Source organism: Pristiophorus japonicus, chromosome 8, assembly GCF_044704955.1.
Source record: "Pristiophorus japonicus isolate sPriJap1 chromosome 8, sPriJap1.hap1, whole genome shotgun sequence".
In the NCBI taxonomy this organism is placed as follows: domain Eukaryota; kingdom Metazoa; phylum Chordata; class Chondrichthyes; family Pristiophoridae; genus Pristiophorus; species Pristiophorus japonicus.
The window spans coordinates 68,991,132-69,017,306 of NC_091984.1; the positions used below are offsets into that span (position 1 = coordinate 68,991,132).

Here is a 26,175-nt window from a genome sequence, read left to right on the forward strand (position 1 = left end):
ATCGCGTAAGATCAATTCTCTCGCGCTCATTGCCATCATCTGAACCACATCTGTTCGATCCTGCACCTCAGGAAAGCGCTGTCGAGCTCACCTTCCCCTCTTTATCCTGGGTGTGACTCGCTGCATCCTACTGGAATCCCTAGCCTCGGACTGTGAGAGACCATGGAATGTCCCACCAACACTCGTACCACTCAGGAAAGGGCCTGGCACTTCAATGAGCGTCACCTGCACCTCCTCCAGAGTGAGTACAACATTGTGGGCTTCATCCATCATCTCACCCCCATGCTCTTGTTCTGGAAGGTGGGATTGGAAGATGTTCGCCTCTTCAGACTCTTCCACGTCTGAATCTTCTTCTGCATCAGCTTCAGCCTCATCAGGGTTGGCTTCAAATTCTGCAAAATATAACAGAACAGACAAATGGTTAGCAGCAGAGGAGGGGGCAGGGTGGCTGGCATAAGTAGGCACACGCAGCGCAGGCAGCAGGCTGATTTAAAGGACCACGATGAATGATAGCACATTGCATCAACCGAAGCGTAGCTGACAGAGACACCCCCATGAACCGAAGCATGGCTAGCCCACGCAGTACTTAACATTTAACAAAGCCAGATTGTGGAATTTGCAGGACCTACCCTCTCCCAGCTTGTGCAGTGGTGGTTGCTTTTCTCCAGGCAGGACCCATAAAAGCAGCGACCCTCTCTTCCAAGAGTGTCAGTGGATGCAAATTTGCTGGGCCTCCTCCTGTTTGAGTTCTTTCTCGTTTGTTGTGTGCCACTTTCCTCTACAAAGATGAAGATATAACTTTTGAGAGAGGGTGCCTTTCTGCTAGGTGGGACATATACAGATGGTCACATTTACAATTGCAATTACATTGAAAAATGAAAATATTACTTACACTAACTACTTGACCAAGGTCCTGCCACTTCTTTTTGCACTGGCCTCCAGACCTCGGGGTGGTCACCATTGCACTAATCTTCTGCAAGTTGGTTCCAGCGCTTCTTCATTTCTTTGGGTAAAACTTTTATGTGACTTCTGCTGGTGTCCAGCTCCTGCCATCTGCCCTCAATCACAGTAACTAGTTCCTCCACTTCATCCTGTAAGAAATTCTTGGTCCTTGCGCTCCGATTTTTCCAATGAGAATTAAAGTTCTCACACACAACTGGCTCTTTAAAAATGTCCGATTGCAGATCAAGAGATGTACTGCGCATGAGCAACCATAGGAATCACGTAAAAAACGTTCTTTTCTTCCCCGCGCATTCGCAGATGGGCAGCATCGTTTTTTCGGTGTGCATAGTCGACTCCACCTCCCCCCCGAGGCTACAGGACAGGCTGTGCGGCGCCAATTTTGAAAAATAGAGCGGGGAAACTTGGCACATTTATCTTTGGAGTTGTTCTGACCTAGAAAAATGGGCATAACTCTGGCAATACGCCAAACAATAGCTTTGGGCAAAATTGAGCCCTATAATTGGTTTCAGTTTTCCTTTGCTAAAGAAGAGAGATGATCATCATCCAGGGTTGCTGCTCTTGATTGTTAGCTATTAAATATTACTGGAAAGCGTGCATGTATGGATACAAAAGCAAAATATTGCGGATGCTGGAATCTGGAATAAAAACACAAAATGCTGGAAATCTCAGCGGATCAGGCAGCATCTGTGATCCAGCACCTCATCTTTCGTTTAGGCACTTTACAGCCTTCTGGACTCAACATCGAGTTCAACAATTTTAGAGCGTAACCGCTGCCAACCTTTGGCTCCCTTATTTCCCCCCCACCCCCCTGAGCCTGTTTCCTTTTTTTTCTCCTTGTCTCTACTGGCAGCTGGTCATTATCCTGTCATTCACACCCCATCGTGACTAATGTTTTTTTAACTCCTGGCATTACCATTTCTGTTTGGCCCATCATTCCTTTTGTCTCTCTAATTTCTTCTGTCTTCCGCTCTATCACAGACCCTCCCTTTTGTTCTTTCTTCCCCTCCCCCTTTCAGTACTTGTTAAGAATATGTTCCTTCCGAACACACTCCAGTTCTGACGTAGGGTCATTGGCTGAAATGTTAACTCTGCTTTCTCTCCACTGTGCATATATGAATGTTGGGTGATGACAGGATGGGGCTCAATTTGCTCCTGCAGTCAAATGCTGCTATTCACTGGTATTTTGTTTTGAGAAATCTGGAATGCACTTCATGAAAGGTTGGTGGAAGGAGATTCAATAATAAGTTTCAGAAGGAAATTGGATATATACTTGAAAAGCAAAACATTTCAGGGCTATGGGGAGATATTAGGACAAATGACTAAAAGCTTGGTCAAAATGGTAGATTTTAAGGAGTGTCTTAAAGGAGGAGAGAGAGGTTTAGGGAAGGAATTCCAGAGTTTTGGGCTTAGGCAGCTAAAAGCACAGCTGCTAATGGTGGAGTGATTAAAGTAGGGGATGCACAAGAGACCAAAATTGGAGAAGCGCAGAGATCTCGGAGGGTTGTAGGGCTGGAGGAGGATACAGAGATAGAGAGGGGCGAGGCCATGGAGGGATTTGAAAACGAGAATGACAATTGAGGCATCGCTGGTCCAGGTGTCAACATAGATCAACAAGCACAGGGGTCTTGGGTGAATGACACTTGGTGTGAGTTAGGATATGGGCTGCAGAGTTTTGGATGAGCTCAAGTTTATGGAGGATGGAAGATGGTAGGGCGGCCAGAGAAGCATTGGAATAGTCAAGTCTGGAGGTAACAACAGCATGGATGAGGATTTCAGCAGCAGATGAGCTGAGGCAAGGTGGAGTTGGACAATGTTAGAGGTGAAAGTAGATGGACTTGGTGATGGCGCGGATATGTGGTCGTGGGTCAAATATGACACCAAGGTCAAGCTTGAGTTTTTCAAGCAAATAGAAGGAAGGGAAGACCGGGGGATGGAAGTAGTTGAACAATTTTGAGGTCATGATAGAGAATAAATTAGAGTAGAAGACTACGCTTAGTATTGATTTCAACAGTGATGATGTAGGAAGAAGAAAGAGGATGATATATTTTGAGCGTGGAAAGAACACGATAGGAAAGTTTAGAGGGCTACTGACCGGAGTGGTATTGATTAAATAAAGAAAGGCAAGAAAATATGTGACAGAGAGAGATTGCTGGCTAAAGCTGAGTGAGAATCCAGTGACAGGCTTTTTCTTGTATCTGATCCAGGATTGCAAGAGAGGTGCCAGCTGAGCCTCTAGATATTTTTTTTTTATTTGTTCCTGGGATGTGGGCATCGCTAGCAAGGCCAGCATTTATTGACTATCCCTAACTGCCCTTGAGAAGATGGTGGTGAACCGCCTTCTTGAATCGATGTAGTCCGCGTGGTGAACAATCTGCAGCTATTCGGGAGGGAGTTTTAGGATTTTGCCCCAGCGACTATAAAGGAACGGCAATATATTTCCAAGTCAGGATGGCGTGTGACTTGGAGGGGAACTTGAAGGTGATGGTGTTCCCATGCATCTGCTGCCCTTGTCCTTCTAGGTGGTAGAGGTCATGAGTTTTGGAGGTGCTGCTGAAGAAGCCTTGGCGAGTTGCTGTAGTGCACCTTGTAGATGGTACACCCTGCAGCCACAGAGCACCAGTGGTGGAGGGATTGAATGTGGAAGATGGTGGATGGGGTGTCAATCAAGTGGGCTGCTTTGTCCTGGATTGTGTCGAGCTTCTTGAGTGCTGTTGGAGCTGCACTCATCCAGGCAAGTGGAGAGTAATCCATCACACTCCTGACTTGTGCCTTGTAGATGGTAGAAAGGCTTTGGGGAGTCAGGAGGTGAGACACTCGCTGCAGAATAGCCAGCCTCTTAGAAACATAGAAACATAGAAAATAGGTGCAGGAGTAGGCCATTCGGCCCTTCTAGCCTGCACCGCCATTCAATGAGTTCATGGCTGAACATGCAACTTCAGTACCCCATTCCTGCTTTCTCACCATACCCCTTGATTCCCCTCGTAGTAAGGACTTCATTTAACTCCTTTTTGAATATATTTAGTGAATTGGCCTCAACAACTTTCTGTGGTAGAGAATTCCACAGGTTCACCACTCTCTGGGTGAAGAAATTCCTCCTCATCTCGGTCCTAAATGGCTTCCCCCTTATCCTTAGACTGTGTCCCCTGGTTCTGGACTTCCCCAACATTGGGAACATTCTTCCTGCATCTAACCTGTCTAACCCCGTCAGAATTTTAAACGTTTCCATGAGGTCCCCTCTCATTCTTCTGAACTCCAGTGAATACAAGCCCAGTTGATCCAGTCTTTCTTGATAGGTCAGTCCCGCCATCCCGGGAATCAGTCTGGTGAACCTTCGCTGCACTCCCTCAATAGCAAGAATGTCCTTCCTCAGGTTAGGAGACCAAAACTGTACACAATACTCCAGGTGTGGCCTCACCAAGGCCCTGTACAATTGTAGCAACACCTCCCTGCCCTTGTACTCAAATCCCCTCGTTATGAAGGCCAACATGCCATTTGCTTTCTTAACCGCCTGCTGTACCTGCATGCCAACCTTCAATGACTGATGTACCATGACACCCAGGTCTCTTTGCACCTGCCCTTTTCCTAATCTGTCACCATTCAGATAATAGTCTGTCTCTCTGTTTTTACCACCAAAGTGGATAACCTCACATTTATCCACATTATACTTCATCTGCCATGCATTTGCTCACTCACCTAACCTATCCAAGTCGCTCTGCAGCCTCATAGAATCCTCCTTGCAGCTCACACTGCCACCCAACTTAGTGTCATCCGCAAATTTGGAGATACTACATTTAATCCCCTCGTCTAAATCATTAATGTACAGTGTAAACAGCTGGGGCCCCAGCACAGAACCTTGCGGTACCCCACTAGTCACTGCCTGCCATTCTGAAAAGTCCCCATTTACTCCTACTCTTTGCTTCCTGTCTGACAACCAGTTCTCAATCCATGTCAGCACACTACCCCCAATCCCATGTGCTTTAACTTTGCACATTAATCTCTTGTGTGGGACCTTGTCGAAAGCCTTCTGAAAGTCCAAATATACCACATCAACTGGTTCTCCCTTGTCCACTCTACTGGAAACATCCTCAAAAAATTCCAGAAGATTTGTCAAGCATGATTTCCCTTTCACAAATCCATGCTGACTTGGACCTATCATATTACCTCTTTCCAAATGCACTGCGATGTCATCCTTAATAATTGATTCCATCATTTTACCCACTACCGATGTCAGGCTGACCGGTCTGTAATTCCCTGTTTCTCTCTCCCTCCTTTTTTAAAAAGTGGGGTTACATTGGCTACCCTCCACTCCATAGGAACTGATCCAGAGTCAATGGAATGTTGGAAAATGACTGTTAATGCATCCACTATTTCCAAGGCCACCTCCTTAAGTACTCTGGGATGCAGTCCATCAGGCCCTGGGGATTTATCGGCCTTCAATCCCATCAATTTCCCCAACACAATTTCCCGACTAATAAGGATTTCCCTCAGTTCCTCCTCCTTACTAGACCCTCCGACCCCTTTTATATCCGGAAGGTTGTTTGTGTCCTCCTCAGTGAATACCGAACCAAAGTACTTGTTCAATTGGTCCGCCATTTCTTTGTTCCCCGTTATGACTTCCCCTGATTCTGACTGCAGGGGACCTACGTTTGTCTTTACTAACCTTTTTCTCTTTACATATCTATAGAAACTTTTGCAATCCGTCTTAATGTTCCCTGCAAGCTTCTTCTCGTACTCCATTTTCCCTGCCCTAATCAAACCCTTTGTCCTCCTCTGCTGAGTTCTAAATTTCTCCCAGTCCCCTGGTTCTCTGCTATTTCTGGCCAATTTGTATGCCACTTCCTTGGCTTTAATGCTATCCCTGATTTCCCTTGATAGCCACGGTTGAGCCACCTTCCCTTTTTTATTTTTACGACAGACAGGAATGTACAATTGTTGTAGTTCATCCATGCGGTCTCTAAATGTCTGCCATTGCCCATCCACAGTTAACCCCTTCAGTATCATTCGCCAATCTATCCTAGCCAATTCACGCCTCATACCTTCAAAGTTACCCTTCTTTAAGTTCTGGACCATGGTCTCTGAATTAACTGTTTCATTCTCCATCCTAATGCAGAATTCCACCATATTATGGTCACTCTTCCCCAAGGGGCCTCGCACAACGAGATTGCTAATTAATCCTCTCTCATTACACAACACCCAGTCTAAGATGGCCTCCCCCCAAGTTGGTTCCTCGACATATTGGTCTAAAAAACCATCCCTTATGCACTCCAGGAAATCCTCCTCTACCGTATTGCTTCCAGTTTGGTTAACCCAATCTATGTGCATATTAAAGTCACCCATTATAACTGCTGCACCTTTATTGCACGCACCCCTAATTTCATGTTTGATACCCTCCCCAACATCACTACTACTGTTTGGAGGTCTGTACACAACTCCCACTAACGTTTTTTGTCCTTTGGTATTCTGCAGCTCTACCGATATAGATTCCACATCATCCAAGCTAATGTCCTTCCGAACTATTGCCTTAATTTGCTCCTTAACCAGCAATGCTACCCCACCTCCTTTTCCTTTTATTCTATCTTTCCTGAATGTTGAATACCCCTGGATGTTGAGTTCCCAGCCCTGATCATCCTGGAGCCACGTCTCCGTAATCCCAATCACATCATATTTGTTAACATCTATTTGCACAGTTAATTCATCCACTTTATTGCGGATACTCCTTGCATTAAGACACAAAGCCTTCAGGCTTGTTCTTTTAACACCCTTTGTCCTTTTAGAATTTTGCTGTACAGTGGCCCTTTTTGTTCTTTGCCTTGGGTTTCTCTGCCCTCCACTTTTCCTCATCTCCTTTCTGTCTTTTGCTTTTGCCTCCTTTTTGTTTCCCTCTGTCTCCCTGCATTGGTTCCCATCCCCCTGCCATATCAGTTTAAATCCTCCCCAACAGCACTAGCAAACACTCCCCCTAGGACATTGGTTCCGGTCCTGCCCAGGTGCAGACCGTCCGGTTTGTACTGGTCCCACCTCCCCCAGAACCGGTTCCAATGCCCCAGGAATTTGAATCCCTCCCTGTTGCACCACTGCTCAAGCCACGTATTTATCTGCGCTATCCTGCGATTCCTACTCTGACTATCACGTGGCACTGGTAGCAATCCCGAGATTACTACTTTTGAGGTCCTACTTTTTAATTTAGCTCCTAGCTCCTTAAATTCGTTTCGTAGGACCTCATCCCTTTTTTTACCTATGTCGTTGGTACCAATGTGCACCACGACAACTGGCTATTCTCCCTCCCTTTTTAGAATGTCCTGCACCCGCTCCGAGACATCCTTGACCCTTGCACCAGGGAGGCAACATACCATCCTGGAGTCTCGGTTGCGGCCGCAGAAACGCCTATCTATTCCCCTCACCATTGAATCCCCAATCACTATTGCTCTCCCACTCTTTTTCCTGCCCTCCTGTGCAGCAGAGCCAGCCACGGTGCCATGAACTTGGCTGCTGCTGCCCTCCCCTGATGAGTCATCCCCCCCAACAGTACCCAAAGCAGTGTATCTGTTTTGCAGGGGGTTGACCACAGGGGACTCCTGCACTACCTTCCTTGCACTGCTCTTCCTGTTGGTCTTCCATTTCCTATCTGGCTGTGGACCCTTTCCCTGCGGTACGACCAACTCGCTACACGTGATACTCACGTCATTCTCAGCATCGTGGATGCTCCAGAGTGAATCCGCCCTCAGCTCCAACTCCGCAATGCTGTCTGTCAGGAGCTGGAGGCGGATACACTTCCCGCACACGTAATCGTCAGGGACACCGGAAGTGTCCCTGAGTTCCCACATGGTACAGGAGGAGCATAACATACAACCGAGCTCTCCTGCCATGACTTAACCCTTATATACACTTAAATTGGCAACAACAATGTTAAAAGTTACTCACTGATATAGAAGAGAAAAAAGAAAAACTACTCACCAATCACCAGCCAATCACTTACCCTCTTGGCTGTGATGTCACCTTTTGATTTCTTTCTACTTCTTTTTTGCCTTCTCCCTGTAGCTGCACAAGTCACGTCTTTTATAGGCCTCACCACGCACCTCCTCGACGCTGCTCCCGACTGCCGCCGACGCAAGCCCCGGACTCCCTGCTGTGCCTTTTATAGGCCTCTCCACGCATCTCCTCGACGCTGCTCCCGACTGCCGCCGACGCTAGCCCCGGACTCCCTGCTGTGCCTTTTATAGGCCTCTCCACGCACCTCCTCGACGCTGCTCCCGACTGCCGCCGACGCAGTAACTACAGTATTTATGTGGCTGGTCCAGTTAAAGTTTCTGATCAATGGTGATCCCCAGGATGTTGATGGTGGGGGATTCAGCGATAGAAATGCCATTGAATATCAAAGGGCGGTGGTTAGATGCTCTCTTGTTGGGGATAGTCATTGCCTGGAACTTGTGTGACGCGAATGTTACTTGCCACTTCGCAACCTAAGCTTCAATGTCGTCCAGGACGTGCTGCATGCAGGTATAGACTGCTTCAGATTCTGAGAAGTTGCGAATAGAACTGAACACTGCAATCATCAGCGAACATCGCCACTTCTGACATTATGATGGCGGGAAGATCATTGATAAAGCAACTGAAGTCAGTTGAGCCTAGGACATTTTTGACCCTGCAACGATGAAGTAACGGCGATATATTTCCAGGATGGAGTGTAACTGCCCTGAGGAACACCTGCAGCGATATCCTGGGGCTGAGAGATTGACCTCCAACAACCACAACCATATTCTTTTGTGCTAGGTATGACTCCAACCAGTGGAGCGTTTCCCCCCTGATTCCCATTGAATTCAATTTTGATGCCACACTTGGTCAAATGATGCTTTGTTGTCCAGGGCAGTCACTCTCACCTCACCTCTGGAATTCAGCTCTTTTGTCCATGTTACGACCAAGGCTGTAATGAGGTCTGGAGCCGAGTGGTCTTGGCGGAACTCAAACTGAGCATCGGTGAGTATATTATTAGTGAGTAAGTGCCACTTGATAGCACTGTCGACAACACCTTCCATCACTTTGCTGAGGATTGAGAGTGTAAGCTGTGGCTCAGTGGGTAGCACACTCGCCTCTGAATCAGAAGGTTGAGGATTCAAGTCCCACTCTAGAGACTTGAGCACAAAATAAAATCGAGGCTGACACAGCAGTGCAGTGCTGAGGGAGTGCTGCATCGTTGGAGGTGCCATCTTTCGGATGAGACGTTAAACCGAGATCCCGTCTGCTCTCTCAAGTGGAAGTAAAAGATCCCATGGCACTATTTCGATGAAGAGCCAAGGAGTTATCCCCAGTGTCCTAGCCAATACTTATCACTCAATCAGCATAACAAAAAAACAGATTATCTGGTCATTATCACATTGATGTTTGTGGGAGCTTACTTGTGTGCACATTGGCTGTGTGTTTCCTACATTACAACACTCCATAAGTACTTCATTGGCTGTAAAGCACTTTGAGACGTCTGGTTATCGTGAAAGGTGTATATAAATCCAAGTCTTTCTTTCATTTTAGACGGATTGGATTTACATAGGGTATACAACACAGTAACAGCCCATTCGGCCTAACCAGTCCATGCTGGCGTTTATGCTCCGCTCAAGCCTCCACCCATCTTTCCTCATCTAAATCTCAGCATAACTCTCTATTCCGTTCTCCCTCGTATGCTTGTCTAGCTTCCCCTTAAGTGCATCTATACTACTCGCTTCTCACTTAATATCATTATGCTCAGCACTAAATGAAAGTACTAGAAATCAGTGAAACCTTACATAGGATTCCATGGGATATCATCATCATAGGCAGTCCCTCGGAATCGAGGAAGACTTGCTTCTACTTTTAGAATGAGTCCTTAGGAGGCTGAGCAGTCCAATATGAGAGCCACAGTCCCTGCCACAAGTGGGACAGACAGTCATTGAAGGTAAGGGAGGATGGGACAGGTTTGCCGCATATTCTTTCCGCTGCCTGGGCTTGATTTCTGCATACACTCGGCAATGAGACGCGAGGCGCTCGGTGCCCTCCCGGATGCACTTCGTCCACTCGGTGGTCTTTGGCCAGGGACCCCCAGGTGTCAGTGGGGATGTTGCACTTTATCAGGGAGGCTTTGAGGGTGTCCTTTTAACGTTTCCTCTGTCCACCTTTGGCTCGTTTGCCATGAAGGAGTTCCGAGTAGAGCGCTTGCTTGGGAGTTTCGTGTCTGGCATGCGAATAATGTGGCCTGCCCAGCGGAACTGATCAAGTGTGGTCAGTGCTTCAATGCTGGGGATGTTGGCCTGGACAAGGACGCTAATGTTTGTGCGTCTGTCCTCCCAGGGGATTTGCAGGATCTTGCAGAGACATCGCTGGTGGTATTTCTCCAGCGACTTGAGGTGTCTACTGTACATGGTCCACGTCTCTGAGCCATACAGGAGGGCGGGTATTACTATGGCCCTGTAGACCATGAGCTTGGTAGTAGATTTGAGGACCTGGTCTTCAAACGCTATTCCTCAGGCAGCCGAAGGCTGCACTGGTGCACTGGAGGCGGTGTTGAATCTCCTCATCAATGTCTGCTTTTGTTGATAAAAGGCTCCCGAGATATGGGAAATGGTCCACGTTGTTCAGGACCACACCGTGGATCTTGATGACTGGGGGGCAGTGCTGTGCGGCGAGGACAGGGTGGTGGAGGACCTTTATCTTACAAAAGATAAGATGTTTAGCGTAAGGCCCATGCTTTTGTACACCTCAGTAAATACGTCGACTATGTCCTAGAGTTCAGCCTCTGAATGTGCGCAGACGCAGGCATCATCCGCGTACTGTAGCTCGACAACAGAGGTTGGAGTGGTCTTGGACCTGGCCTGGAGACGGTGAAGGTTGAACAGCTTCCCACTGGTTCTGTAGTTCAGTTCCACTCCATTCCGGACGTGGATTGGGTTGGTAAGGATCAGGGCCTGCATGTCGTCGTGGAGCAGGCGGTAGATGTTGACGAACTTTTGGGGGCATCCCAAATGGAGGAGAACGCTCCATAGACCCTCGTGGTTGACCGTGTCAAAGACCTTTGTAAGGTTGAAGAAGGCCATGTATAAGGGCTGGTGCTGCTCCCTGCATTTTTCCTGCAGCTGTCGCGTTGCAAAGATCATGTCTGTTGTGCCCCGTGGGATATACAGCACAGTACATGGGATATACAGCACAAAAAACTGGCCATTCATAGAAACATAGAAACATTCAATCCAACCAGTCCATCCCAGCATCTATGCTCCACTGCAGTTTCCTCCCGTTTTTCCTCATCTAAATCTATCAGCATAACCCTTTATTCCCTTCTCCCTCATATGGTTATCTAGCCTCCAATTAAACGCACCATACTATTCGCTTCAACCACTCCCTGTGTTAGCGAGTTCCACATACTCGCCACCCTCTGGGTGAAGAAGTTCCTTCTGAATTCCCTATTTGATTTCTTGGTTATCTTATATTGATGGCCTCTAGTTTTGCTCTGCCCCACAAGTATAAACACTCTCTCTGTATCTACTCTGTCAAAACCTTTAAAAAATGATTTTAAAGACCTCTGTTAGGTCACCCCTCAGCCTTCTCTTTTCAAGAGAAAAGAGATCCAGCCTGCATCCTTTCCTGATCGATATACCCTCGCATTACTGGTATGATTCTTGTAAATCTTTTTTGCACCCTCTCCAGTGCCTCAATATCCTTTTTATAATATGGCAACCAGAATTGTATGCATTACTCCAAGTGTGGTCTAACCAAGGTTTGATACAAGTTTAATGTAACTTCTCTACTTTTCAATTCAATCCCTCTAGAAATAAAACCTTGTGCTTGGTTTGCTTTTTTTATGGTCTTGTTAATCTATGTCACTACTTTCAGTGGTTTACATATTTGTACTCTGAGATCCCTCTGCTCTTCTGCCCCACTTAGATTTGTATTTTCCAAGTAATAAATGACCTCCCTATTTTTCTTACTAAAATGTAATACCTCACATTTGTCTGTGTTGAATTTCACTTGTCAATTATATGCCCACTCTTCAAGTTTATTAATGTCACCTTGTAATTTTTTGTAGTCTTCCTCAGTATTGACTATCTCACCCAATTTGGTGTCATCTGCAACTTTAGAAATTGTAGCTGCAATTTTACGAACTTCGACGGGTCCATGGCAGGCAACGTTGATATCGGGTCTTGACCCGGCTGCTGTATCCATCCCGGCCTCAGAAATGCCTTTTCCTTGATGGGGCTTGTCAAGCCTATCCAACGCGTTTGCCAGCCAATTTGAGGAAGTGGGTCTGGTGACGTCATTTGTTATAACATGTCATCAGCTGGTTTCCTTAAAGGGACCATGGCCAACTTCATTTTGACATTTGTGCTATCAGTTGTTCTACAGCATTGAGGTGCTGAAAACACTCTTTCCCACGACTGGAGGGAGTCACAGCACACAGGGAAGGTCCTCTTCCCTTCCCATGGGCAGAAGAAACCTCGCCAGAGATCAACACAGCCTGATTGCACATTGCAGAAAAGAGCACAAGCAGGGATCTGGTCAGGACTATGGTGCAGTTCTGTAAATGTTTCAATGATCTCAGTAGATCACGCTACATTAGTACAAAGCCACATTCACCCTCATCTTCATTCTCCAGTGCCACTCATCACATCCCCATCACTCTGCCTTCCTTACCCTACTCCTGTCTTCCCTCGCATACTCCTGTCTTCCTTACTCACATCAACTTACCTAGCGCCTCCACCCATCCCTCTTTATCTACATTATCACATCCCCATCTCATTAGCCACCCCTCACACTGACCCTCATCCTAGTTTAATCATACCAACTAACAACACACAAGGGTAGGTACTTAGATGTTTTATGCAATGCTCATGTAAAGTTTCTGTTAATGTGGTGTCAAACATTGAAAACTTTATTTTCAACACTTTGTGTTCTTGGACAGATTTGTGTGCACCTTTGGAAATGGCTTAGTGAGTTGCAGTGAATGGTGAGACATAACGGTGCCCCCCGCAATGGTGACGAGTGTGAAAGGAATAGCTTGAGCATTGTAGGGATGCTTTATGGAGTTGGTGTTGGGTGGTGCCAACCTGGCGCATCATGTGACAGCCAGAGCATACAGTGTCAAGTGAAGTGAATGGCTATGGTAAGACCCATAGCCTCCCGAGCAGTAACGTGGTCAGGTGCTGATGCATTCTGTCCTGTGCAGCATCAGGCGATTGCAGAGAAGGTTGGTGGTGGTGTTTTTGGTGCTGCTGGTGTGCCCGGTTCTGCTGATGTTGGAGCTGATTGTAGTGGGATTCTGAGGTCCAATGTGAGAGAATATAAAGGGCACCCATGCTGATGGAATAGATGGCAGGTGAAGTGGAGATGATAGAAGCGATCTGTCAATGGTGAGAGAGGTAATGAGGTCAGACTGGATGGAGATGTATAAAGACTTGCAGCATGTTGAATCTGTTGTGGAAATGCAGCGAGGAAGAGTTTGTAGCTGAGAGAAGATATCTCTAAGATGAGAGCTTTTACTGTACATTTGAAGCTGTTGACTCAACAGCTGATTCAATAGCCACCGACCTCCCGCCTCAGCTTGACCGACTCAGCTTAACTAAATGCATCAGATGAGCTCAAATTCATTCTTAAGTGGCTCTAAGCAAGCCACTAATTACCCCTGAATTGGGTCCGTTGTTATGAACCTGCCTCTGTATGTCGTGTCTGCTCAGCGCTGACATCGGGGAACGGCATGTGGCGGCGGGTTCACAGCAAGGTTCTGACCCGCTGCGGAAAAGAAACACTTTCCCACCCGACCCTCCACCGATCGCGTCTGCTGGCCCCTCCGCAAAATCCAGCCCTATGTTTTTGATTCCAAAGTCTAAATTGTTAATATAAATTTTGAAAAACAGTGATCCCAGCACCGATCCTTGTGGAACATCACTTCCCACCTTCTGCCTCTCTGAATAACGACCCTTTACCCTCCACTCTCTGCTTTCTGTCTTGAAGCCAGCTAGTTATCCATTCTGCTACTTGTCCACTGATTCCGCATTCTCTGACCTTGTTCATTAGTCTATTATGTGGTACCTTATCAAAGGCCTTTTGAGAATCTAGATAAATTACATATACTGCATTACCCTTGACTACTCTCCCTGTTACCTCTTTAAAAAATTCAATGAGGTTGGTCAAGCAAGACTTTCCCTTTTGAAATCCATGCTGACTATTCATTATTATATTTTTGGTTTCTAGATGTTCTTCTGTTTTCTCTTTTAGTAGGGATTCCATAATTTTTCCTACCACCAATGTTAAGTTGACTGATTTATAGTTCCTTGGACATATTCTATCTCCCTTCTTAAATATAGGTATTACATTATTTATCTGCCAGTTCACTGGCATTACACCTTCTTCTAACAAACTATTAAATAAGTGTAGTAATGTCTCTTTGCTATATTCTTTTAAAATCCGTCCGGACCAGGGGTTATCTACACTTTGAGTTTGATTAGTTTATTAAATATTTCTTCTCTTTTTATTTTAAATGCAATTAGCTCATTTCTAATCTTATCATCCGATGTCATGTCCATCTGATCGATTTCCTTGGTAAATACTGAAGCAAAGTAATTATTTAATATTTCTGCCATCTCTCTATTGCTGCCTGTGATATTATCCTGTCCATCCCTTAGTGGCCCTATTCCCAACCTGACTTCTTTTTTTGTTCATGTGCCTGTAAAATATTTTACTATTTTGTTTTTATTTTCATAGTTCGTTTTTACCTTTTTTTCCGGACTCTGTTGAACACCATTTTAAATATTTCCCACTGCTGTTCTACATTGTTGTTTGCCAATATTGTTGTCTATTTTGTTTTCCCAAGTTCTATTCTCAGCCCCACAAAATTTTCTCCAATCTATTACCCTGGTCTTCATCTTACTTATGTCCTTCTCAATTATTATCTTAAAGCATATTATATGATGATCACTATTGCCTAGATGTTCCCCTACTTTTACTTCTTTTATCTGCTCTGGTTCATTCCCCATTACTGGATCTAATAGCGAATCCTCCCTTATTGGGCTTCTTGCATATTGGTTTAAAAAGCAGTCCTATACACATTGTAGGAACTCCATTCCCATATCCCCTTTACCTACCTCTTCTGGCCAATTAATATCACGGTAGTTGAAATCCCCCCATGATTTTTATTCTATGTTTTTTAATAATTTCCCTAATTTGTTTGCATATGTCTTCCTCTACCTCCCTTCCACTATTAGGTGGTCAGTAGAGTGCCTCTATTAGCATGATTGATCTTTTATTATTTTTTATCTTTATCCACATGGATTCTATTTTAGATTATTGTATTATTTGTATGTTCTACATCAGCTAAACATTGAGAGAAAATAGTATCTTTTGGTTCTTATAAGGCACAGCATTGTACAGATTTGTTTGAATGGGTACAATTAATGATCCCTGTGCTCTGGGAAAGCCAGCACTTCTGTAAAATTGGTATTCTCATTGGTGTTGTTGGTCAGTGATGAAATTCATAGGGCTAGATTTTCCACTGCTGTCCATTTCTGTTTTCGCCCCGGAGGGCAGTGGCGGCGGTGAGCTCTTCTGGGTGGGCGGCCAGCTTCCAGTGCCCCACCGGGGTTTTCGGGACCGGTTTCGGCAGGGTGTGGAGTATTACCACCCAGAAGAGGCGAGTCGGTGTGCATTGCCTCTGGTTGCGACATCGGCTCGGCTTTTGACTCCCGGCCAACCTGGTGTGCCCCGCAGTGCGCCCTGGTGGGAACGCCTGTGAAAGCAGGTGTTCTAAGCTGTAGCGGCTGCAGTGAGGTAAGTAATGCCGACCTCAGGTAAGTGTGATCGTTTTTTCTTTAATTTTTTTTTAGATTTATGTTGTGCTGATGAGGGCTATAGGGAACTGTTTTTTTCCAGGTTTTTCTTTTCTTGCCAAACCTTTCTCAGGTTGGCTCTTTAGCTCAGGATTTTTGCATGCTTAGGCGGCCTAGCGCCCGAAGAGAGATGTGCACCTCCCATACTGCTCTGCCCCACACTCTGGGCCCAGCTGTCCAATTTTGCTGACTGAGGTGCAAACTTTTTCCAGGCGGTACCAGGACCATCCCACCATCATTAACGCCCCAAAATCCTAAAAGCTGAAAATCCAGCCCAAATGTCATTGGCCCTGCTGACTAATGCATCAGTGACCTCCTTGATACACCTGTAGATGACAAATTGGCTAATGAATCAATTCCCCAGTGTTAGCCTATAAGAAATCAGATGCATAGAAATTGAAGATTAAGGTGACGTTGACAGTCACTGACAATACTTTGCTGTGCACATATTAGATGTGGCCTGGACGTCTTCCTGGAGGAGATGGCACAGCAATGCCACAGTCTTCCTGTTAAATCTCAGCATCTCTGTCATATAGCTCTGCTTAGTACAAGTTGACACACTGTATTGCAGAGCAGTGGGATCTGTTGGTAAACCTTTCGTGCCATTTAATACCTCAGACAACCTTTTCCTAATCTTACTGATACTGCTCTGCTATATACAGTGCTACTGGAACAATGAATATAGTCCCCACAGTGTTCCAAACAAACTGCAGCCTCTGTAGCCATGCTGATTTTATATGAATTGATGCGTGTTTGATGTATTGACTTTGGAATAAGGACCGCTCAGTTCTTCAGGTATTTTGCTGGCAATAAGAAACTGACTCACTGTAACGCATGTCTGGAGTACTGCGATGCTTAAAATCTGACTGGCAATATTGGAGCATCCGTGAAATGAGCAATACATGAGTGCTAACTGCCACTCACGCAATTGTTATATAGCAACACTCCTTTATCACCTCTTCTTCTGAGGCAGTCCCTCGGAGTCGAGGATGACTTGTTTCCACACTAAAAATGAGTTCTCAAGTGACAAATGAGCCCAATGCAGTCTCTGTCACAGGTTGGGCAGACGGTGGTTGAAGGGACGGGTGGGTGGAGTGCCTGGGTTGCCGTGCGCTCCTTCCGCTGTCTACACTTGGCTTCAGCTTGCTCCCAGCGAAGAGACTTGACGTGTTCAGCGCCCTCCCGGATGCTTTTCCTCCACTTTGAGCGATCTTGGGCCATGGATTCCTAGGTGACCCAGGTGGGGATGTTGCATTTTTTCAAGGAGGCTTTGAGGGTGTCCTTGGCGTGTCGAAGGTCCGAGTAGAGCGCTTGTTTTGTGAGTCTCATGTCAGGTATGCAGACGATGTGGCCCGTCCAACAGAGCTCCTTTATCACTGTTGTTAAGCTTAAGGCTGACAGCAATTTCAAGGCTTGTTTGTCCAAAAATTAAAAATAAAAATTTGAGCAGTATCCTGCTCTAATCTTAATGGCTCTGAAATAAAAGTGAGGTATTCAAGCCATCTGTTTTCAGTAAAAAGTATAACAACATAACATTCAGAAATTCAAGGGTCATAAATGTCATTTTTTTAAATTGATTGGTGACCTATTTTGCAGCTCCCATATTGATTACATGATCATACATTTTGAAATTACATTTCTTTTGCAAGAAATTGTTATTGATTCAGTTCTTGTGTGGGTCAGTATGCTTAGGGTTTTGGTCAGATGTTGCTCAGATGAATCCAGGAAATCATTTGACTGACCTGCTTTACTTGCTTGGTGTACGGTGCTTCCACTGTACACATGCTGATATTTATCAATAACCAATTAAAAATATCAGTATTTGTCACTCGAAGATAAATGAAAATTATTGCTGAGGCCACAATGTGTAACCACCTGATATTTTTTCCATTTTAAAATCCTTTGCCTCCTATATGATCTGATCAACATTGCAACTGCAACAAGCTATAGTTTAGAGACAATCATCTATTTCCGAGGACAGTTTACAAATACACAATTAAAGCTATGTGATTTTCACCCTTCTGTTTCATAAAATCAACAGTTCTGTGTTGATTTACAGATTGTCTTGGACAGTATTGAAAGCACGATATACAGTTTTAACTGAGCCTTACATATTTGTTTCAAATTTTTATTTTTGGCTGGGACTCATCAAGGTGAGGGATGTTATTTCTTTGGAAGAGCACAATGTTGAATTATGAATTTTTGTAGGCCGTAAATCATTGTCTAAATGTGTATGTGATGTCTCTTGGATGTAATTCCTATATATTTTTGTTTCATAACTATAAAATAACTACAGTTACTCAAAGCCATTGAAATGTAATCCCCGGCAATTTGATTCTTCAAGAATGGGTTTTGTCCCTTTGTATTCCTTTCTCCATGCTTTGAGTCTAAATTCTACAGATGTGTCAGCAATACCTCCAATGACACCCACAATTGTTGAAGAAGGCTTGGTTCTTGGATCTTCTAGAACTGAGTTTTAATTGCACCCTTGGTGTTGGTCAGAGGCGAGATCCACTCCTCTGCATGAATACTTTGAGCCAGTACATTGCAGCAACTGGCTTGGATTATAAAAGGATAGATTATTAGGTGAAGGTTTTTTCAAGGTAAATTTTTAGCACCTTGTAAATCATCCACACTAAAGGTATATAGTGCTATTAGGAAAATGTTTGCTCTATGGTGCCTGAGGAATCAGTTTAGAGACGTAAATTGTGATGCCCAACAATGCTGTTTTACCTCCATTGTTTGCTTCAGGCCCCTAGAGTTTCTTCATCCCCTGTTATAGGAGAGTATGCTCTTGTGTTGACATTTATGAAAGAGGCATTGGAGATTCAATCTACTGTCTGACCATCAGTATAAGCATATGGGGGGTGTTACATTTTCATTTACACTACATGGGCTGTAATCTAGCAGAGAGGACCCGCCATCGACATCGCCCGCCAAGGTAAGGAAAATTCCTGCCTCAGTGTCTGTTTCAATTTCTATACCAGCTATCCTTATTCCCTCTGAGTGAAATGACAATTTAATGCAGAGCTTTAAACAATTTCAGCTGTGGATTAATTGTATTGATATAATCTACTAATATTTGAATTAATTCTGCTTAGGTTCTGTTATTTAGGCCCAAAAGTGAAAGCAACATGTTCTAACCCATATGCCAAAAATTCAGGTTCGATGTTGCCATATGTTTTTACAGCTGTCAGTATGATATCTGACAAAGTGGCTTGATGACATTGCACTGAAGGTGTTTGTTTCAAAACCCGATGTTTTATTTTATCATCTGCTGACATTGCAGTCTGGCAGCTACATATGGGAGTTATGTTAGCATTCAGCTTGGTCATTATATGGGACATGACACAAAATCCAGGGTATCTTTCCTTATCCCTCCCATCACTCACAGGGGGAGCTGGAAAGAACACATACTTGTTGTACACATACTTAATGTCCGCAGCAAGCCGAATGATGGTATTGATGCCAGTGGATCTCTATATCCTTAGGTCTATCTCATCCATTGAAAATTAGATAAATAAAAGGAAAATATAAATTCTTAAACCGGGCAGTTTATCATCACTACTGACTAAATATGGAAAGCACTTAAAACATTTGAATATTCTTGTAGCCTAACATATTTTAAAAATATTTATATTGGATTATGGATATGTTTTCAATTCAAATTATTATACAGAGCAGCTAGTGCACATAGCAAAAGATGCATCACAAAATACTGCAAAAATTGTGTCGAAGACATTTAAAATGAGTAAAAAGATTTGAAAAATTGAAGTAAAATGCAGCATCTGGTATTTGAACATGTTTATACATGTCTTTAGGATGATCTAACTATGATTGCCAACTCTGGTTGGATGTATTCCTGGAGGTTTGATCACATGATTTTAATCAGGTGACATTTGCCACATTTTGCAAATGTTTATACATTTATCTTATAAAGGTTGGGTCTCCTGTGGTTGAGTGCCTTTGCTTGCACATAACAGTATTTTTAGATAAAATTACAATAGTTCAAGGATAGTTATTTTGTGTAAAATGTATTCTTTTTTTTGTAACTATCTTATCTGTTGTAAAGACAAGATGTGTAAGGTGCGCCCACATTTTTAGGCTTGTTCTTTTGGAAAACTTAGGAGTTGCATCAGTCCAAGCTATTCTCCTAAATTTATAGATGTGAGTTATGTACCAGAATTTATAGCTGTTTCTTTAGCAAAATAAAATCATAATTCATCCAGTTTTATCTCTTGTGCACTTTGATTCATTGCTGTACATGTTGATATTTGTACAGTTATTCAAATACAAAGGTTTCATGCCTAGTGAATTTTATTTCAAATGAAGCTTGTTTAAGCTAAACAAATACTTGTTGAAGATTCCTAGTTTTATCAAGTGCAGCCATGCAGTCCAGTGGTTTTTGTATTTTTGTATTCTATTTGCACAGCACATCTAAGTTAAGAAATATAGGTTGAAATTAATTCTGTTTTTAAAATTTATTTAAACCAATCTTTTATTTGTGGCTTAACATATTTTGCGAATCCATCTCACCTCTCGTCCAGTTTTGGACTTGGCAACCAAACTCATGCTTCCCTTGACATTTCCCCAGTGTTGACATCTCCTCATAGCTGACTGCAGTCTTTCATGAGTTCTCCTTCATGACAGCGGGCAGGAAGGACTTGGCGCCAGAACATGAAGCTGTTGCACAAGAAGTCCTACACACACAAGCCGCGAACTCTCTTTACGCATTTTCTCCCGGGTTCCCAACAGCAATGCCCTTGAGTCCAATTGTTGATTCCTGGAGCCACCCGGACAGTCCGGGAGTGTTATTAACCCTAAATCTAACGTAAATGTCATGTTGACTTTGAAAATCTTAACTTACAAGAAACAAATTTGCAATGTATTTGCTTTATACAATAGCGCAGACTAGTGGATAGGAATGGCAAATGGCTGAACCATTATTTTCTATTTGTCGAATAAAAGAATAGTTCCAGTGGAGACTTGTTCCATGAAATAGATTAGTCAGACAAAAATGTTGCATGCAAGGGGGTTGACTATATGTTATTTGAAATGTAACAGGACATGGAGGGCCTTTGATACAACAGGAATTTGCACACATCAGAGGTTCATACAAAGAGCTTGACTGGTTTTTCAGATACTTTTACTTTCAACAAAAACCATTAACATCTGCTTCCAATAAAATGTTGGTTCCGTGCATCTTGGTCTAACAACTCTTGGATAGAGGAAACATTTCAGACATCTAATCATTAATGCTTAATTTCCAAGTGGAGCTTTTTGTTCAAAGTAGCTGAGATTCCATTGCAGTACCTTGACAATGCTTCCTATGGGATACTCGTGAGAGATGTTTAAAACCAACCAAGTGCATTTAGGTCAGGGCGGAAGAAGAATCCCTTTTAATTATTATCAAAGTAAGCAGCCATCCCTTTCAACAAAGCTGAGGATAAGAAAAGATAAATATTTCATTTCATTCCTGACTATTAAAATATTTTTGTGTGTGTGATATATATATATGTATATACATTGCCCTAACAATTCAGGAGCGCCCCGTTTGAGGGCGGTAACACTCATGAGACTTTGCACCAGGCGCAGAAGTCTTGGCTCTCTCTCTCTCTCTCTCTCTCGAGAAATTGGGGGTATCGCCCCTGAAAGGAAGTGGAGCTAAATCAATCACTCCACTTCCTTTCTGGGCGGTAGCAGGGCGCACGGCTAAGCAACGCTACGCACTGGGCCGCCGCGTAGTGCTGCAGCGTAGATGGGGCTCTCCCTGAATTAAAGGGAGCTGCGTACTCTGCATAATAAAAAAGATCCTACTTGGACCACCGGGGTGCCGGGCTAAGCGATCACGGCAACGACCCCGCTTCCAAAGCGGCACCACTGAGGAAAACAAAACCATAGACTTTTTTGACGAGCAGCCGGCCACTTCCCCTTTAAATTGCGCCCCGGTGGCGGCCAGCTGCCCAGTACGCACCCCCTGAAGCTGTCGCTGTCATCGACCGGCGCTGCTTCAGAGGGCGATACCCAATTTAGGGACGGGGTGCTGCGCACGGCGATGGCGTCATGATCTCCAGACGCAGGAGATCGGGGCACAACGCCACAGCGCCAATGCTAAACTCTCGCTGAATTTAGCGGGAGTCGTTAGCGGCGCTGCGCCCGGTCACAAAGTCGTTTGCGCTATGGGCGGCGGGGGGGGGGGGGGCGCAAATGACCCCAATTTATCCTCCATTTTATACTGTATGTAGTCAGTATATGTTTTATATTTAGGGATTGAATAGGGGGTTTCCTGCAGTATATAGCTAAATAAAAGCAGTTTTGAATCTGCCGAGCAGCCAGGTGTTAATGACTAGTATTATTGCCATCACCAGTGCACCAGCCAGAACTGAGGCTGTGCAATAAAGCTTATGTGGTAACAGTCAACATTTTTCTGGTTGTGCCTCCTAAAAGTATGTTTTCCTCTCTTCCCTAGTCTGCCAAAGATCCACACACAACTGCCTATTGATCATTACTGAGATTGGCTGAAACACACAAATGCAAATTACCTTCTGTCAATACTTTAAGTAAATGCCATGATTTATTGGGAAATTACCATTTTATTTTAAAAATGAGAAGAAAATTGTTTCACAGACATGTCAAGATGTATTGGAACCCTTTCATCAGCAAACTTTATAAAGTTGAACACAAATATGCTGTCAAAATAACTTGTTAATATCTTACTACAGGTATTTTTTCTCAAAAAAATCAAAACACAGTCTTAGTAATGAAAACTGACATTGGTGTCTACTGTCTGGTCTTACTTAAGTTTTTCTTGCAGCAAGTTTGAAATGCACATCCCTAAAATTCCTGCATTTTGAGGGATGTGTCTTCAGAGTGGATTTATTTCCCATCGAATCTGGACAGTGTCCTAGCAGGCATTTCAACTCTGATGGGTTGAACCTGATTCTGTCTTCACTCGACAGCCACACACATATTCTCAGTGGATAGCTGTCTGGAAAGAAAATTTGTGCTGATGTTCTCGTTCTAATCCTCAGGATTTGGCGTTATGGAGAGGAAATCTAGATGCCTACTGGATGTGTGTGGGTGTTTGTGTGTGTGTGCGGGGGGCGGGGGGGGGGGGATAGAGAGCATTGTGGACTTGTTTATGATACATTCCTGAAGTTGAATAGCCTGTCAACACTCATTGTTTAAGCTCTCACATGAAGATTTGCCACTTGGACAGAAGAGGTGTAATTTCAGTATAATGGGAGCAGAGGCGCAGGAGCTGTTTGTGCATGAAGCAAATATACTTACCATGCAAGGACTAAATGGGCCACAAAGTGCTGTATCCAAGAGATTGAATGTTGTTGCGTGCAGCAGACCAGCATGGGAACAACTTCAAATAAAATGTAAAAGTTTTGCACTTGGACCAGACTGCGCTACTAGGATTTATTTAAATGGAATAATTATTTAAATACTATCGCATGCCAATTTTTCCAACTTTGAGCAAGGCTCCACCCACAGCACATAGCTCACCTATATAAACTGGGCACATTGGGAATCCTGGGGCCTGGCCTGCTCAAGTATCCATCTTAGGTAGTATAATGTTGCGCAGTTATTATGTACAGTGTTTTTGTTAAATTTTGTTGCACTTTACTGCATGCATAAGTTATTTTTTTCTGCATCATGCACCATTTTTGCTTTTTTTGGGGGGGGGTTTCCCACCACTGCTTTCTTTCATACCTCTCGGTTGCTGCTCCCTTTAAATAACACCATACCAAGTGGTGAGAATAAGAATTCCTTTTAGGTCCCAATGATGCTACATGATTCAGAGAAGGGAGTCATAAGAAATGCCTCGCCAATGTCACAATCCCAAGATCTGCATTTTTACAAACTGCCAGGACGTATCAGATCAGAAAGGAAGCAGCCATAACACCTTAATTGTGCAGCAGCCACAATGCCCAAATTATTTGACAGAGAGGAAACATTAGGTGGATACGTCTTAAGAAAAAATGAGTTAATAGCTGTTACCCCAATGAGAGACCCAAGGGGTGGAAATTCGGTTTGAGGGACATTAAATTTTGCACCAGGAAATGGTTTGCGTCTGCAGCCACAAAATTCAGCAGCAGGCCCCAAGTGTGGAGCGGAGCACTAAGGGAGGCTTTCCTCACCTCTCTTAGGGTGCTAGGCCGGTTGAGCAACTGAAAATCCCAAGCTAAAGAGCCGGCCTCGGAGTGCCCTAAGAGAGGCTTCCCTGGAAAAAGAATGAGGCAAAAAAAACCATTCCTAATACTTTGCTCACCCCACATAAACATAAATCGCAAAAATAAACAAAAGCAAAACAATCACATTTACCTGATGTATTCATTCCTTCCCTCACCGGAACAGCTCGGACTCTCCGCTTTTCCAGGCGGTCCCACGAGGGGATGCTACAGGTCCCGCTACAAACAAATTTCAGAACGATGTCACAACCCGGTTGGACTCTCCCAGACGGTACTGCTCCACGCCACTGGCACCGGCACACTAACTGTGTGGAGCACCTGCTTGCTGAGTGTGTTTAAAAGCACAATTGTGCTTCAAATGCTACCTCCACAAAGGTGTGGCGTTGCCCAACTTAAATGTATGCCTGGTTGATGGACTGCAAGAAATGTTAGCAAAATTGAGTACAGTTACCTTCACCTTCCCCTATACACCATCAACCTTCATCCTCATTTGGAGCCAGGTATAAGAGAGCTGGCTAATTGCAGTGGCTCAGTCGGCCACCTTCCTGCATGCAGCTTCTATCTGTGCTTTTGCTGGAGAGTGACCTTTAGCTCCAAATAGGGGCATCTTTGGGTGCAGGTGCAGCTGTGGACCAGCTGAAGCCCATTTTTGCCATTATCAGAAAATCAGAGCATAGTGTTAATGCATAATCCAGTCTTAAATTGAGACACAAGCATATTTTGCTTTTGCTTTTCAGAAAACGGGCTTATTTATTTAATCTTTTTTCCAAGGCATCAGCTTCAATCCTATTGTTTTTCTACACAAGTTCATATATGGATCAGTGCAACGGTACTCTCTTTTTAAAAAAAATTGGGCTTTTTCCTTTACCATACCATTTTACACCTGTGTTTAGTTATTCTCATGGCATTTTGACTTTTTGGAATGATTTTGACAGCCATCTCTATCAACACCCTTCCATAAGTGCATTTTTGTGAGCTTTGCTCTTGTTACTAATGATATATAAAGTATCCACATTGCTTTGTGTAATTTAGATTTTATCCAGAGCCCTCTTCACCAACAAAATGGGAGGAGATCCATCAGCGAGTAATAAAAGTTTTGAAGACAAACAATGCAAGACAAAGGCTGAAATTTGTAAGTTAATGTAATAATTTGATTTGTATAGATTTAAAAACTTAAGAGACTGAAGACCTACCAGTAAACTGAACCTAAAATCATGTAAGAGCTTGGTTTTGGTACCTCAGAAATGAAGAGAAACTAAATGATTGAATTTGAATTCCAAAATGCTTGCATTTGGTATAGTCATGAATGTCTCATATCTATTTTGTATATTCAGTTATCGTTCTTGTATATTAGTTCTTCACATTTCATTGTTGTTGCTTCCATATCCCCCCTTTTCAAAGCGACACATTATACACTGGCTCAGAAGGAAAGCTGGTCTGCTTTCAGCTCTTTGTCAATACATAGAATCTATGGGCCCAAGTTTCCACAAGAAAAAAAACGGGCGCCCCTCCAAGCTGGGCGCCCGTTTTTCGCGCCTAAAACGGTGCCTAAAAAAATCCTCGGTATTCTCCACCTACTTACAGGTCCTCTGGCCCTTGGCGCAGTCAGCACGAGCTGTGGGGGGGCGGAGCCAGGTCCCAGCGCTGAAAACAGTGCCGGGACCTCTACACATGCGCGCTACAGTCGGCACGCAAGTGCAGTAGCTCCAGGCGCCGAACTGTGTGGGAGGGGCCCGAAGCACGCAGCCCCTAGCCCTGGCTGAATGGCCTCACTGGGGCTGCGTGGATAAGGCTCCTCCCACGGCCAGCTCCTGCTCCCCGCCCCCGACAAGACCCGACACCCGCTCCCCCCCCTGACCAGACCCGACCCGACCCGACATCCGCTCCCCCCCCCGCCGACCCAACCCGACACCCGCTCCCCCCCCCGCCGACCAGACCCGACCCGACACCCGCTCCCCCCCCTGCCGACCAGACCCGACCCAACACCCGCTTCCCCCCGCCCCCACCGCCGACCAGACCCGACCCGACACCCGCTCCCCCTCCCGCCGACCAGACACCCGCTCCCCACCCCTCTCCCGCCGACACCCGACACCCGCTCCCCCGCCCCCCCCCCCGACTGACCCGACCCGACCCGACCCGCGCTCCTGTTCCCCGACCCGCACCCCCCCCCCCCCCCA

General features: G+C 44.7%; 1 protein-coding gene across 3 annotated transcripts in view; it reads left to right on the forward strand.

Annotated features, from left to right (window-relative positions):
* The window catches only part of spata6 (spermatogenesis associated 6), a 187,641-nt gene that overhangs the window by 129,976 nt on the left and 31,490 nt on the right, over positions 1–26,175 (forward strand). For all 3 annotated transcript variants that reach the window (XR_011594060.1, XR_011594061.1, XM_070886907.1), the window contains one exon: positions 25,031–25,130. Coding sequence is in view for 1 of the 3 variants with exons in the window: in XM_070886907.1 (XP_070743008.1) it covers positions 25,031–25,130 (100 nt within the window). In the remaining 2 variants the exon portion in view is untranslated. The remainder of the gene's footprint in view (positions 1–25,030; positions 25,131–26,175) is intronic.